Source organism: Pinus tabuliformis, chromosome 4_2 (assembly GCF_031772625.1).
Source record: "Pinus tabuliformis cultivar Carrire ecotype Pingquan chromosome 4_2, CPIR1, whole genome shotgun sequence".
NCBI classification, from domain to species: Eukaryota; Viridiplantae; Streptophyta; class Pinopsida; order Pinales; family Pinaceae; genus Pinus; species Pinus tabuliformis.
Genome location: NC_142304.1, coordinates 116,933,420 through 116,949,546, shown reverse-complemented (window position 1 = coordinate 116,949,546; position 16,127 = coordinate 116,933,420). Strand labels below are relative to the sequence as shown.

Genomic DNA, 16,127 nt, shown 5'->3' with positions numbered 1-16,127 from the left:
CTAAACCAGTCAGTGGAAGCAAAAAAAGGGAGCTAAAGAGGAAGCTAATCACAAGGATTTGTTGTAGTGTAGTTATAATGCTTCAAATACATTTTTGTTAATTAAATATATTTCTACCTTGTTTTTTCTAAGCATTCCAATTCTGTAGGAAGACTTTTTTGATTTTGTTTTCTTGTTATGAGAACTCCATTCCAACATTATTAGTCATGTTTTGTTTATTGTAGATCACGTTGTGTCGAATTCAGGAAGAATAGTAAGTTGCACATATGTTATAGATACTTTCCTATAGTCCTAGATGTGTTCCTATAAGCCTGTTATAATTCATGTAGAACATCATAGTTTCATTTTTTATTGCATTTTTGCTCAATAGTGACGCCTTCTAGGTGTCACAATGATGATATTGAGCTATGGTGCTTTACAAGAGGTTAGGATCTGCAATAGCTTAAATTTCAATTCAACAATACCGTCTTTTATACAATAGTTCAACCACTTTGTTTTCATTCTTCTTTATGCAATGAACTAGTTGCAAGTATGTTGTCTTCAGTTTCCTTCAAGAAGTTTGCTTCCTTATATAATTGTCAATACATTTACAACATTCTTAGCTTAGTTTAATTTTCATCTTCATGTTACAGTCATGGATTGCTTTCTTTGTTTAATGGTTTTAACCTTATTGAAGGACTTGGAGTAAGACTTGGGATATCACAAGCCCCAACTAGTAGACATGCACATGAAGCATGAGAAAGAAGATAGGCGTGTTATTCATATAAAATGCATAACACCTTGAAACATTGTATAGACCCTAGGTTGATAACTAAAATAATAAGTTGAGGAAGGGAAACATTCTTGCCACTATTCCAAGGCCTATCAAGGTGATTAAACCATGTTGGTATTGAATCAAAGGAAACTTGTTTAGGTTTGCTACCTTTGGCTAGATCCAAATAGGAAAGCCAATGATTTGACATGACACGTTTTATATAAAGGATTCAAGCTCAAAACCCTTATCGAACTAATATTTGCTAAGTAAAAACTTGTATAATCTTTCCAATACAAATGCTTCTCCTTTCCTCTTGTTGTTATGGCTAAAATTTTTGTTCTTTGGTTCTGCATAGATTGGAGAATTATATTGAGTACAATAGGTAGAGAGAAATCTAGGTTTATTGCTATTCCCTCCCATCTTCCCACAAGCTCAAGAGATGAGGTTCATGACCCCTCTTATCCATGGCAATACCAATGGTTCCTCTTTGCATATCACAAGTTATAACTTGTTGTCTCAAGAACAACCCAAATAAAACCATAAATATTAATGACAAAAAAAGGGAAATTCCAAGTCTCAGAGAAATCATGAACACTTGTCCAAAACTCCCTTGCATTATTTGACCAAACCCCAAGGAAAAAATATTATACTATATGGACACCCCTCAAATTTCCAACAGAACCCTAATGGATACCTTATCCTTGTCTCCATATCTAGCCCTTTACTTTTGAATACCCTCTACTGTCATATTTGTTTCTTGAATGAAAATATATTTATTTTCTAATGCTTATACTTTTTGTACAAACCCTTCTTGTATAAGTTAGTGGCGATGACCCAAACGTTCCAATACATAATCTTCATTTCCAACTAATATATATGACTTTTTTTAGCAAAGCATGTATAAGGTTTTTGGAGAGAAACACTCAAAATATCCTAATTTAAGATCTGAGAATTTGAAGGATGAGGGATACTCAGTGACCCCTTGTAGAAATCCTTTAGTTACCTCAAAGAATCATTAACAATATTTGCTTGAATTTTTCCCATAAGATTTATAGCATTGACCTTTCTTATAACGATCTTAAACCATCCAACATCTAGGTTGGTAGTTTGAGATCCATTGCTTATGGCACTAAAGGGATCATAGGGATTGAATTTATTTAGCATGGTGTTCAAGGGAAGGGAGTCCAAGGAGATCGAACTCAAGAGTTAGAATAATTAGGGTTTGAAATGGGGACAAAGCGGGGGATCCCTAACATGTTTAGGGGAAGAAGGAACCACATGAAGAATATGATTAACAAAAGGGGAATTGAAAGTATTATTGGGGTTAAATGCTTTCTCCAAGGTGAAAACCTTGAGCTGGTGTTGTAATAAGATTTATTTGCTTTCCTTCCATGTTGGATTTGGGAGTTTTCCTTTTGACTTAGATTTACTAATCGAAGTTGATTATTTGCTTGACTAGGAATTACTTTCCTCTCATGGTATACAAACATCTACCATATAGACACTCATAGTCACGACAATTATATATTTAAAAGGATGTTTTTATAATTCACCTTTTGCATATGAACCATGCCCCTAATTCTAATATAAATATTTTTAGGTTTAGTTTTATCAAGGCAAAACTTCACAAAATTCCTTATCGAGGATGTTATCTCCTTTTCTTTGGTCACAATCGAGATGCATCAACAAAATACTCCAACCCATCTCTAATGAACTCAATTTAATGGCTTATTCCATACTCCAAAAGGTAGAAAGGGAGGCCTCACCTAAATTGAAGTTTTTGTGGGAAGATCTAGTTTAGGGCAAAAGCTTGTAAAACAATACTTCATACACAATCCTGCCTTTATAAGGAACAAGGGTCCAACTTAAAAAATGTCATCCCTTTTAGCATAAGACGAGGGTATATAAAAAAACCCTTGCATTAGAAAGGCTGATTAAAACGATCCTAAGTTTTCCAAATATAAGAGATCCATGCTTCGAGAGTTTTCTTTAAAAGACATAACCCCATGAATATGCATATTAGGGTCCAAGATTTAAGCATGCACAAATCTTTTGTAATCAACATAAGATAAATCTTATTCAATGGCTTTGATTCATTATGTTTGAAGTACTCTGTTTGGAAAAGGATAAATGATATCACTTTATGCCTCATTTATTTAAAAAAAGAAAAAGAAAAAAGCTTTAAACTTATTTTGTGAGAGAAAAGATATGAACCTATCAAGCTCTCTTTAGAGAACATGTTTTTTGAATTTTCAACAATTGATAATCCCTTGTTGTTCTATCACTTAGTCCATATACATGATCATTGTTAACTCATCTTAGAAACTATATATGGTTAGAATAAGGTGAGATAAAATTAATATTGGCTGGTTATAATAAGGCTCATAAGATTAATATAATAAGATCAATATTAGCTCGTTGTAATAAGGCTGAAGATAAACATTTTTTAAAATAAGTCTTAATGTCTGTTGATATTTTAGCTCTTACCAAAGCACATATTATTGATATTAATTTCCTAATTGTCCATGCTAATTCCATCCAATATTTAATTTAAAAAATTCATGAAATGTACCTACTCTACGTCGCTTTAATTAAAAAACAATAAACTTAACCAATAAACCCACGTAGATAACCCTTGTTGCGATAACTATAATAAGAGCGCAGTGACAGTGCCGTTCCATCCTCACAAACTGTAATGGAAGAGGGAATATAACCTTTGGTTGGGTAAAATAGTATAGCGCGGTTAAGGGGATTCACCCAACCACGTGCGATACAAATTTTGGAAACGGGAAAGGCCAGCGTAGTGCTAGGTCTCTCTGCAACTCTGGCTTTGGTTCATCCCGTTGTGTCATTTGATAGGGGGCAAAACAGGTTACTGGGTGGTGTTGGTTTTACAATTTAGGATTGCAAGGATGAGTTTGAGTAGGATCGTGCAGAGAAGAGCGTATGCCTTCACGGCAATGACGAGGGCATACTCCAACATCCCCTCTTTCACAAAACCTAGCTCTGCACTCGCTTCGATCTCGCCTTTACTCAGGGTATGTATGTATGCCCCATTTCTCCTCACACTCAATGCCTCCCCTGGTTTCGTAATTACTTTAACAAGGTCTTGAAGTCTACGTCGTTTTGTTGTTTTTTCGTGGATCCGATCTTATTTTCTTTCATAATTCCATCTTTAGCAGGTAGAAAGGAACTATTCCACGGGGTCACAGGTCAAAGAGACACATGTTATGGTATTTTATGCCTTTGACATTACTTTTTAATTCTAGATCTCTGTTAATGGTGGACTGATTATTTAGAGCTAAGTTTATATATGTTTGCTCAAATCAGCTTTTAAGAATTAGGTTATTTTGTTTGAATGACAGGTTCCTATTCCTATGTATGGAGTAGCTGGAAATTATGCTTCTGCTCTTTATGTGTCTGCTGTGAAAGCTAACATGTTGGATAGGGTTGAATCTGAGCTCAAAACCCTCATGGAAGCTATTAACAGTAGTCCAAGTTTTCGAAATTTCATCAAGGATTTGTCTGTGCCAAGAGATACCAGACTAAAGGCCGTGCGAGAAATTTTCGAGGAGTCCAGCTTTTCAGACATAACTAAGAACTTCTTGGGTAAGGATGGATTGAATGATTCGATCGTATTGTATGCTCTGCATTTGCAATGCTTTTCGGTGCGATGGTTATTGAAATATTATACTTCTGTTGCTCTTTGTACGTTTTTTTGTCTTCTTTGCCCACCGAAGGTACGCTAAAACGGCGTCTCTGCCGGGGGAAGGAAAACACGGCTTACTTTGGTTGGCATTTGCCTAACTGGGAAATAGATAGGCGTTTATGCAATGCAAACTTTGATTCCATTTTTTTTTGGATCTTAATAAGATGGTGGTTTTTACAGATGTTTACTTTTCCGAACTTGAAATGCATCTTTAGATATAGGATGGTTCAAGGCAGAAAATAGCAAATGAAGTCACATGTCTAAAACAATAAATAGCATGATATCTTACAAAGAGATAAGCACCCTTTCAGTTTATTAATGAGAATACGTAAGAGTGTTCTTTGAAAAGAATTTTCCGATCTTTAACCAGGTCCTGCCTCTAAATTTTGATGAGATGCGTCTATCCAAAGAAATCGAGTTCTTTTTGGGTTTTTCATTACCGAATGAAACCAATTAAGGAATTAAAAAGGAGTTGGATTATTTCAATACAGTGGTTATCTGGGCGTGGGCCTTTTAGATCCTAAAAATCCATACTTATTAGTTTACAATAATATTTTGATTATTTGTATACAAGTAGTTTCTAGAATTTCGCAAGTGTTACTACTGGTTCTGGAAGTCTCAATTTGAAGGCATGACCAATTTCTCACCTTAGAGGCTCCCGTACTTGATTTACTCAGACTGAATCCTGATAGTGAAATATCATGCAAAATGTTTTGATACCTAGTTTTCAGCCTCTCTCATGACATTCACAGGATTTAAAAAAGATTCAAAAAATAATGACTATGAAAACGACAGATTATATTTGGCTAAGTTTGCGGAATGCAAATGACTATAAAAGATAGAGCATTCTCTGTTTCATGTGTGAGAGCCGAGCTGCCATGTATTAATTATTCTTGAACTTTTTTTTTTCTCTACTGAAATGACTATCGAATATATGCCCTCTAGATGGATTCTTTATTTGCATTGGTCAAAATACCTCTATGTGCTGGAATGTTCGACACAATGACTTGTGCATTCACGAAAAACTTAGAAGGGTTGATGTGTGTTTGCCAGAATACCTTTGCTCCAAGGTGTTCCTCACATTATGTTCAACAAATTCATTGGCAAAAAAAAAATGTCAATTTTATTCATAGCTGAATGTGAAATTACATTCGTAATGTGTCATTACAGCATTTGTCGCATGAATTGTCTATGCTTATGCTAATTGCATTTTTTCAATTGTCGAACTTTACAGAAAATAAACATTTAGAGGATATGTTGTAGGCATACCTCTATCTCAGAACGACTTCACATATCTGTAATTATTGGACTGATCTGTCCAGTATTATGGACTGTATACAGATTTATCAAAAACAAATATAACATTTCCTTTAGGGTTAGGACTAAAACCTAAACAAATGATAGAATTTTATACCAACGGCCAATCTTTAAATTCTTTAAGGTAAAGGCAAAGTCTATAAATGGCTGACTCCCTCCTGTGATTCTTCCAGCTTTATCACTCCTCTTTCCACCTGCTGACCCTCTTTTGAGAGCCCATCTGCTACCATAAAATGCGAGTGTATAATATATTTTGAAATAGGTCTGAAAGTTCGTTTATCTGATAAGCAAATGGTTTCAGTGAGGTATTCAGAATCTGATTCACCCCTCTGATTGCATTGATGACTAACAGAGAATCTCCATATGCCTGCATTCTTTCTATAACTTTTTCATTTGCTAACATTAGAAGACATTGAAATGCTAAGAATTCAGCAGTATTGTTTGCACTTGTACTGAGGCCTGCTTTATATTTTAAGAAGTGATAATCTGATAAGAAAAGCACTCCTCCAGCACTGCGGAATTCATGTGGTCTCTCTTTGGTCCCATCAAAGAAGCTCCATGGATATGACTCATCTATTATCAATTCCCATATTTGCCTTGAATTCTTGCCTTCAACATTACTTTACATCCTTGGATTGCTTTTGCCCCTTTCTGGAATGATATACCAATTCAAAACCCTGGTTTTAAGTGGCAACCATAATAAAATACTTTTTTTGGGGCTTTGATTTTACATATTACTGTCCACCACCAAATCTCTTGTTGTACTTCACCAGAGATCATGACTTTGTACCTGAGCCTAGCAGAATAGATACCCGATGCATTGTCTGAAGCCCAGGCTAATGAGTCTGTCTCATTTTTAACTCTACAATCATCAAGTTCCATGTATCTTTTCCATTCCCCTTTAATTCTGGTTACTCAGTTGATATCCAAACTTGGGACTAGATAATAGTTGTTGTATTATCCTTCGCTTGTTTTAAATGATACACACCTTTTTCTTGAAAATGCTTCTTGTCCTTTGGAGGGTTCCCACATTCCAGAATTGTATCCGATCCTAGTCTTACCTACTCCCCTCAAGCCCTCCAAGATAAATTATTTCAAATGACAGGGAAAGACAATACCAGAGCTTTCCACAGATTAGACACATTTGTGATGTTCTTCCTTGGATTGCTGGTCTAGTTCAAAAATGTATTATGGGCAATATACTTCTGCTCAATAAGTTAATAACTCTCTTCTATAAACTTTCTTTTGTTAATAAATTCCACAAGCTCTTTGCCGTGAGAGATTTCCCAAACAGATGAATGTGCTACAAGTCCCATACTCCCATGTCCTTTTGTTTGTTAAATTTTCTAACCACAGTAAATTGGAAAATTACTTCCTAGTAATTTTCTGTTGAAAATAATTTAAATTACAGCTTACTGAATAAAGTGCACTACTGAGTTTTTAACTAGCAAAAGCAAAAATTTGAGGGGAAGCAAATAAATCAATCTCCACACAAATACACGGAAATTTTCTTCCTTTAAATCTATTTTCATTAAATAATATCAAAGCGTACAAGGGCCCTTACTGGGAAAATGGCCCATTCAGAGAACAATATGAGCTACATCAAATTTCTGGAAATTAATTGGATACCTGTGTGGGCTGTACGGCCCTCCAAAAATTCTGAATCACCAATTGACCTGTTGTTGGCTGCTAGTGCAACCCATATGGCATGTGTGGCCTTGCTGGACTGCCGTACGGCCATGAATCCTAGCTGATCTGTGCTCTTGGCCTGCTGAATGGCTGCTGTACGGCCTGATCTGAGCCCCTTTGCTGCTTGATTTGACTTTGTAAGGCCAATCACTACTTTTGTCTTCCCTAGGCTTGAGTCCTTATCCTTTGTGCCTCAATCACTGACATTGAGTTCTTGTGTGTTTCTCCTTCACTTATCTTGCCTTTATAATCTTGATTCATGGGTTATTGATGGAATCAATTAACCATTGACGATTAAGACTCCATAACCCTAATCTCTCAATGAGGTTAAGGGTTGAGATTAAGTCTAGATCAATGGTCTGTAAGTCAATATTTCCACCTGGAAACCCAGTAAGTATTATTTGAACTTCTTCTCTCAAGCCAAAACAATTAAAAGATCGGTCTGTAAGTCAATATTTCCACCTGAAAACCCAGTAAGTATTATTTGAACTTCTTCTCTCAAGCCAAAACAATTAAAAGAAAATTCTGTACAATAACTCCTTCCCAATGGCTGTGCAAAATATCTTTTGAATCTCTTGAAACTTCCTAGCTTCCCTTTCAGATCCATTTAACATTAGCAGAATATCATCTACAAATAGCAGACGGGTTAGTAGAAAATAACCTATTTTTATACCTTGTACTGTCCCTTTTCTTTTTGCTTTCATGACAGCCCTACTAAGGCTTTCTGCTACCGGGAGAAATATCAGGGGAGGTAGTGGGCAACCTTGCTTTAGTCCTTTGGGAGGTTTAAAAAGGTCAAGACTGCCCCATTTATCAGTATGGCAAAATTTATATATGTAAAGCTTTCCATGATCCAATTGACCATAGATAAATTGAACCTTTTGAACCTTACACCTATCAGTATTGATCTCAACTTCTTAAGTACAACCAATTTGTTCTATCATATCTTTTGATATATCCAACTTCATTATCAACCATAACCTCTTGATTTCCTTTTGCTTTTTGATGCAGGAGCATCGACCCATCCTCTGAAAAATCAGCAAGAATGAGTTCTAGCAGGCACAACTGTCAAAAAACAGGGTAATATCTATTTTGTAAAGGATTAAAAGCGTGAAAAATCAGATCTATGAGGGATCTTAGGAATTCGTTGAGGGATTTGTGGAGAAGATCATGTTGAGTGCTTTGTGGAAAGAATCATGTTGAGAGCTTTATGGAGAAGATTGTGGATCTTGAGATAATCCATGATATTATAATTTTGTAATATTAATTGTAAACTTGTGCGTGTATGAAGAGGTGGACATTAGAACGAATATCTAGCCAGTGAAGGCGCCCATAGATGCTATGTAATATTTTATTGGGTTTAATTAATAAAATTTGATATCTGCTTATGTAATTCTATGTATGTGAATCATGGGTTGATGTTTTGATGGCTTGAAGTTGCATGCATGCATGGATTAGAGGTGTGGCTAGAGAGTTTAGTGGGCCTATAACCCACAGGTCCAAGATCGAGCCTGTAAAAATATTGAAAACGAAGAGACCCCAGAATTCATTTTCATCAAGTGGTATCAGAGCGCATAAGATTCCTGCATGTAGTTTGGAGGATAAGCAATGGAAGAAGGTACAAGATGAGTGAAGATTTGGTAAGAGATTTGTTTTCTTTGTGTAGGTGACAACAGAGGAAGGTGAGAAGATTGGCAACAACCTTAAAGCAAGGAGTGCTCGTAGGGTTCCAGAGAAGAGAACCGAGAAGATGCCAAAAGCCCAAACTCAGGAGAAAGTTTGGTGAGGTATTGTGTAGCAAGTTGGAGACTTGTTACTGCAGAGGCATGTTGCAACTCATGAGTTAAAGTTGTTATGTGAAGACTAGAAGCATATGACAGGGAGTTCATAAATTTTTGTACCTTGGGAGTCTCTGATGCAAGAGCATCGACCCATCCTCTGAAAAATTAGCAAGAATGAGTTCTAGAAGGCACAATTGTCAACAAGAAGGGTAATATCTATTCTGTAAAGGATTAAAAGCGTGAAAAATCAGATTCGTTGAGGGATTTGTGGAGAAGATCATGTTTAACACTTTGTGGAAACGATCATGTTGAGAGCTTTATGGAGAAGATTGTGGATTTGGAGATAATCCATGATATTGTAATTTTGTAATATAAATCATAAACTTGTGTGTGTATGAAGAGGTGACCATTAGAACAAATATCTGGCTAGCCAAGGCGCCCATAGATGCTATGTAATAGTATAGTGGGCTTAATTAATAAAATTTGATATTTGCTTTATTTAATTCTATGTGTGTGAATCATGGGTTGATGTTTTGATGGCTTGATGCATTGATGCATTGCAATTGTTTGATGGATTGAAGTTGCATGCATGCATGGATTAGAGGTGCAACTAGAGAGTTTAGTGGGCCCATAACCCATAGGTCCAAGATCGAGCCCATAAAAATATTGAAAACGAAGAGACCTCATAATTCATTTTCATCACTTTTCATGAAGTTTAGACATCTTGTGTTGTCCCAATTGTCTTGTGTATTTGTTTGCCTTCCAGGAATCCAAACTGTTATGAAGAAATCACTGTTGACAGCGCGCCTCTCACAACTAACACACTTGCTATGATTTTGTATATATAGATACAAAGTGAGATGGGTTTGAAGTTATCAAATGAATTTATTTTTTTTCTTCGAGATCAACACTATGAATGTTGAGTTAAAACACCTAGGCATTTTTTCAATTTTGTTTTTAAACTCCTCTTCCTCCAACCAATTCAAATTGAATTTAAAAGGAGAGGATGGCTTATCATTTCTAAACTCAATCTGAATTATTTTTGGCAATGGTATGAAGTTCCACTCCACTGGACCCAACCCATGATTTGGATCTATTTTCCTTTTCCAAGTGCTTTAAAACACTTTATTTCAATTTCTAATTTTTTTCTTAATGTTGGGATGATCTTTACTAGTTTGATATCAATGAAGCCAACCTACTCAAATTTATGCTTGAAATAGTCCCCCAAATTCTAATATATCAATTCTTGAAGAATAACCCCAAACTTTGGACCTATTCCAGTGCAAAATCTTGTTTTAAAACATCAAGATCAACATTTTTTTCTCAATACCCCTCCCTGTCATTATATGGCCCATAAATATTGAGCAAACAAATATATTCAGTTCCTTAACTTCAAAGGCTATGCATAAACCCGATTCAACTGAAAATGCATTTGTTAGAGCTACTTTTGAATCCCAAACTGTAACAATCCCCCTTAACATGCCATCAATGTCTAAAGCAAGAAAATCTCAGTTTTCTAGAACTAATTTCAAACACCTAGAGATATTTTCCTCTTCCCCCATAGACTCTTGGACCGTGATTATGTCACGGTTCTCAAGTTATACAAGTTTAGCTAGGGTTGGCCAATCCTTTGATGTTCAGAGACATCACTATCACTTTTCAACCATCTGAAGGGGCTAGTTGGCTGTAAGTACCCCTGTAATGTGTTTTTGTTACCTTGTCTCACTTCTCTCAATGGCATTTTTGGTGCTCTGTGAATGTTTGATTTTCTCTCGATTGAGCTGTGTGCTTAGGAGCCCTCATCATGTCTAGCCATAAACCACCCAAAATTTGACATACATTCCTCGACTCTTGAAGCCTTGATCGGAACCTTTTTAAATTTCCACCAGCTTGCACTCTTCTCCTTAGATGTACTTATTTGTGATCAAGTTGGGGGTCACTATGTGCTTTTGTTCCTCTGCCGGAGGTATGGTCTTCTCTAATCTGTTAGAAGTATTTTGATCCATTTCATCATTTGTTTCCTTTTTAAAAGAGACTTGTCATATTCTTTCTTCTCCATACCATCTTCATGAATGTGCAATTATCTCCTTGTCCACTGGAATGGCACATTGTAATAGACAAGATCTTCTTTTACTACAATTTCCACTAATACTTTTGCAATCTTTTTCAACACATTGCTTGTATGTGAAGAATCCACCATTAGAAATTTTGCAAGATTGTTTCTTAATTGCTCTAGGAAGTTTTCATTTCAAAACTCTAAAGGAAGCCATGGTAACTTTGCATCCATAATTTTACTGTCGCAAAATTCTTTGATCAATGACTTTTCAGTGTATTCCATTACTTGGGCTACCTCAAAATATTCCCCAACTACTGTGCTAATCATTGTTTGTTTACGCTTATTCACAACACTTCTTTTCTTGAAGTTTTTATTTTCTTGTGGGTTTGTTTCAGGTTTGTTTTCTTTGGTCTCACCACATAGTGCCCCTCAATTCAGGGTTTCTTTGATATTCACTACCCTCTAATCACATCTAATGGGGGGTTCTCTTATATGATTTAAAGCTTTTCCTTGTATTCGACAACATATAAGCTTATGCCTCATTACTTCCCATAGATATGATGATCCTGCAGAAGGAAAATAAGGTTGTTTTGTAAGCAATACCTTACCCTCCAAATCCAGTACATGCAAGCTTTTCTGTAGCTGTTTTGATGAGCAATCCTCACATACTTGGGTCAAGTTGCCTGGTGAACTGTGCAAGCTATCATAGCCTTTGACATGGTGACCTTCCCCAATAATTGAAACCACATTCTTTGCCTCTTGAGCCTTGACGTGTGCTTGTAGATTGGATTCAATAGCTAAAGAATCAACCAACTTGCTTGTAACTCCCTTCCTTTTACCCTAAGAAACTTTACATAGTAAACCTTTACATGGATATGACCAAATATCTATTTCCCAACAATTGTGCAATGTGCTCTCTTCCCAATTGCCTTTACTATTAACTAATTTTAAAGCCTCTTTAGTGTGCAATGCACAACAAATGATTAATGGACGCATCCTCGTTCTTGCACAAGATGCACCATTCTGCACGCTGCCAAGCTCTTGTGCAATTATCCTAGGTTAGAATAGTAATGGACAAGCCAACTAGAATAATATCTTTGTTTTGAGCAACTATGTGAGCTTCCATACTGCTTTGCACCACCACGATTTTCTGCTTCACTTTTTTCGTAGAAGCCTTATGTATCCTAATTTTGTTGCATATACCCTTGTTGATTTGTTTTTAGACCATGCAATTTCATTTGCCTCTCTATAAAGTTTATGAGCACTATTGTTGAGATTCTAGATATGATGTTCCCCACCTTTGCCAACTCTCTTTTGATATCTAAATGAACTTTGACTTCCACCCTTGATTCCAATTTGAGGTTGTTTCAGGATTGGCTGCCTCTGCTAAACAACGAATTCCCTTATTTGCCAGTTCAATTTTCAAGGCTTTTGATAGCTTGTAGGTTCTCTATCCAAGGATCTCCTCCTATCCTAATCCTGTATTTCTGGCCAGTTTTCCAGGTCAACCATATTCCTAGCCTTGACCAAAGCATTCCAAATTATTGACCTGTTAGAAAATGTAACTAATTTTGGTCTTCATAATTTTCATTTAATCTATATATTTATTATGCATCAAAGAGAAGAAATAAAAATTGTAAAAGAATATTTTATTAAGCACGGGTTTCATGCTCAGTCATTTCTCTCTAGGTCAAAGCAGCCATTGAGTGCTTCTAGTTTTTTGTCGTAAGTCATAGTCCATGTCATATTGTAGAAGCCCCATTTAGGCATTTGTGTCAAAAGTGAAAAGTTATATCTGTATTTCTTAAGTGTCTAAATGCTCCCAAGCACCAAGTTGGCCTAGAGACTCATGGAACGCTATAAATGAATGATACTTCGACCTCATTTGCTATTCGATGGAATCATCACACACATTATCTTCTGATCTGTGATAATAAAGGACATGAGAAGGGTTTAAGAAAGGCTAGGCGAGCCTTGTGAAGAAAGATAGCATACACATACCTGTTTTGGTTCACAATTAAAGAAGGATGAGAAGAAGAGACCAACGAGAAAGAAGACTAGTCTATGTTCAGATCACAGGTGCAAAAATTTCTGAGGCTGCTAGGGTTTCCTCAGGCCCGAAAATTTCAGATGTTTTTGTCCTCTTGAAGATGTTTGACTTGCAGAAGTAAAAGGCTGGTTGACTTGGTCTTTGGTGAAAGTAATGTCTTGTCTTGGTCTTGGAAGTCTCCTTTGATATTGATTCTATAAGAAGAGTTCTTTTGGGTTTTCCCCTAGGAGAGGGGTTTTGCCTTGGCTTGGAGCCTACTTGATGTGTTCATTTTGTATGGTTGTGATCTTCATGTTTTTGGTATTTATTTGATGATAAGAACACTAAGATAATCAACAAAAGAAAAATCTAAGCTAAAGCTTGAGACTGAAGTAAATCTAAGCTAGAGGAGATCATTCTTTTGAGCATAGTCTTAATGAATCAAACCTCTGAAATTCTGTGCATAAGATTGAAAATTGTTGAAAAATTCAATGTCCCATGTATAAGTTCAAGGCTTTTAAAAGGATCTATTGGAGGCACCTATTTAGTCTTTGAGAAGGCATCCACATCAACTCAAATATCCGTTAACTGTAAGAAGTACATGCATGAGACCACCAAGAGTTTTTAAGAAATAGAAGCTTCATACTTCTGTGCAAAAATTACAATGATATCGGGCCGCAAGTATTTTGTTTGAGATCCGACTCTCTGAAGTATCTAATCCAGCTCTCTATAGGAGATCTGAAATACACAACTAGGTTCTATGGATATATACAATTAGACCTGCAATGATAAGATTATAAGGTCGACTTTGTGTTGGAATTGAGAACACAAATAAAAGCATTTTCAATAACTATAGTAAACCCTAATTAGAGGGTCAAAAGTCACCTTATGAACTTCAATACCAAAGTTTTAAAGGAATCCAAAGAACAAAAGTAGTTCTACAGTTCAACAAAATATGGCACCAAAATCCTTACTTTGATGGGCTTAATACCTCAAGGTCAACAGTTGGATGAAGACCTCATTGAATGAAGAACCAAAGTAGTTTCAAATATCATTTGAAGTAGTATTTTCTATGATTAGTGAAGGCATAAATTGTTATAGCACTAGTGAAAAGACTGAACTCTTATAATGACTATTGGAAAGGGCCGATGGGCCTAATCAAAGTAATAAAAGTCTCTTTAAAGGAAGCAAGTTGCATCAACTTCAGATTAGTAGAAGCAAGAAAGGATAGTTGGTAGCAAAAAGCCATTTTGAAGATTTGTAGAAGCATATTTGGAAGCCCCATTTGAAAGTAGTCTTTGAAGAATCATATTATTGGAAACAATCTCGGTGCAAGAAAGGATAAGGTAAGAATGATATAAGTTACATATAACTATTTCTATTCATAAAAGGTCTAATTAGGGTTTCAACATTCTCATTGTTGGTTCTAGGGTTTGTAGCCGTCATAATGTTGAAAGATGTTGGCATCTGAGTTCTTGTAAACCCTAGTTGAGAAATCCTAACCCTATTCTAGTTTATTTTTCATAGAAACCCTATTTTCCTGGTCTCTAGTGTTTGTACGTAGTCCAGGGAGAAATTGGAAACCCTAGTAAGTATAGAATTGGATTTGAAACCCTAGAATTGATATTTTAGGGTTTGGATCTAAAATCACTAAGAATTCTTCCTCTCTAAAGATTCCATGAAATTTGTCAGGCCAGGCAGTAACTCCATTAGGCAAAAAAACTGATCCGTTTTTTCATTCAATCAGGTAGGTCTGTTATATACATGAGGGAGAGACTGTTCAGTTCATCTCCCGATGACTGTTCACATTTCTCATTTATTTATTTACATATATTTACCCAATCACAAGGATTAGGTGTCAACATTCCCCCCCTTAATCTGAAGGGATGTTGGTGAGTCCAAGCTTCGTTCTGAATCGTTCAAGCTTTTCTCTTCCAAGCGCTTTGGTGAAAATGTCTGCAATTTGCTCATTTGTGGAACAATGACGGAGATGGATTGTTTTGGCCTCAACATGATGTCGAATCAGATGATATTTAGTATTGATGTGCTTTGTTCGATCATGGAACTTTGGGTTCTTGGCCAACTTTATTACAGAGGTGTTGTCAATCATGAGTGGAGTTGATTGTACTTGTTTTACTTGCAAATCTTCAAGAATTTTCTTGAGCCACACAATTTCTTTTGTTGCTTCAGCTGCTGCCACGTATTTTGCTTCTGTTGTGGAATCTGCTGGAACTGATTGTTTGCGTGATCTCCAGGAGACAACTCTTGATCCAAGACTCATAGCATATCTTGAAGTAGATACTCCAGTTTCTTTGTCTCCATCGAAGTCTGAATCAGAGTATCCAATCAAGTTGAAGTCGTCCACCTGTGTATACTTGATTCCAAAGTCTTGAGTTCCCTTCAAGTACCTTAGAACTCTTTTTGCAGCAGACCAATGTCCCTCACAAGGCTTTTGCATAAACCTGGAGAAGATTCCAATAGCAAATGAAATGTCTGGTCTGGTAGTAGTTAGGTAGTTGAGACTTCCTACAAGCTGTCTATACTTTGTTGCATCCTCAAATTCTTTTCCTTCAATAGATGTGAGCTTTAAGTTTTGTTCCATTGGAGTAGTAAGAGGATTGCACTCTGTCATGCCAAACCTGTTCAACAAATCTCCAATGTATTTCTTTTGAGAAGGAAATATGGACTTTGGATGTTGGGTTACTTCAATGCCAAGATAGTAATGAACATAGCCCAAATCAGTCATATCAAAACTTTTCCCCAATTCCTTCTTTATGGATGCAATGTAGCTT

The 16,127-nt window shown here is 36.1% G+C and overlaps 1 protein-coding gene across 2 annotated transcripts in view; it reads left to right on the top strand.

Moving 5' to 3' along the window:
• The first annotated feature begins 3,438 nt into the window (after positions 1-3,438).
• Positions 3,439-16,127, top strand: part of ATP5 (delta subunit of Mt ATP synthase) — an 89,144-nt gene continuing 76,455 nt past the window's right edge. The window contains exons 1-3 of one of the 2 annotated variants that reach the window (XM_089428290.1): positions 3,439-3,792; positions 3,937-3,987; positions 4,120-4,363. In XM_089428290.1, the coding sequence (XP_089284416.1) occupies positions 3,667-3,792; positions 3,937-3,987; positions 4,120-4,363 (421 nt within the window). In that variant the 5' untranslated portion in view covers positions 3,439-3,666. Of the gene's footprint in view, positions 3,793-3,933; positions 3,988-4,119; positions 4,364-16,127 lie in introns of both variants that reach the window. The other variant, XM_089428289.1, reaches the window with a different exon arrangement.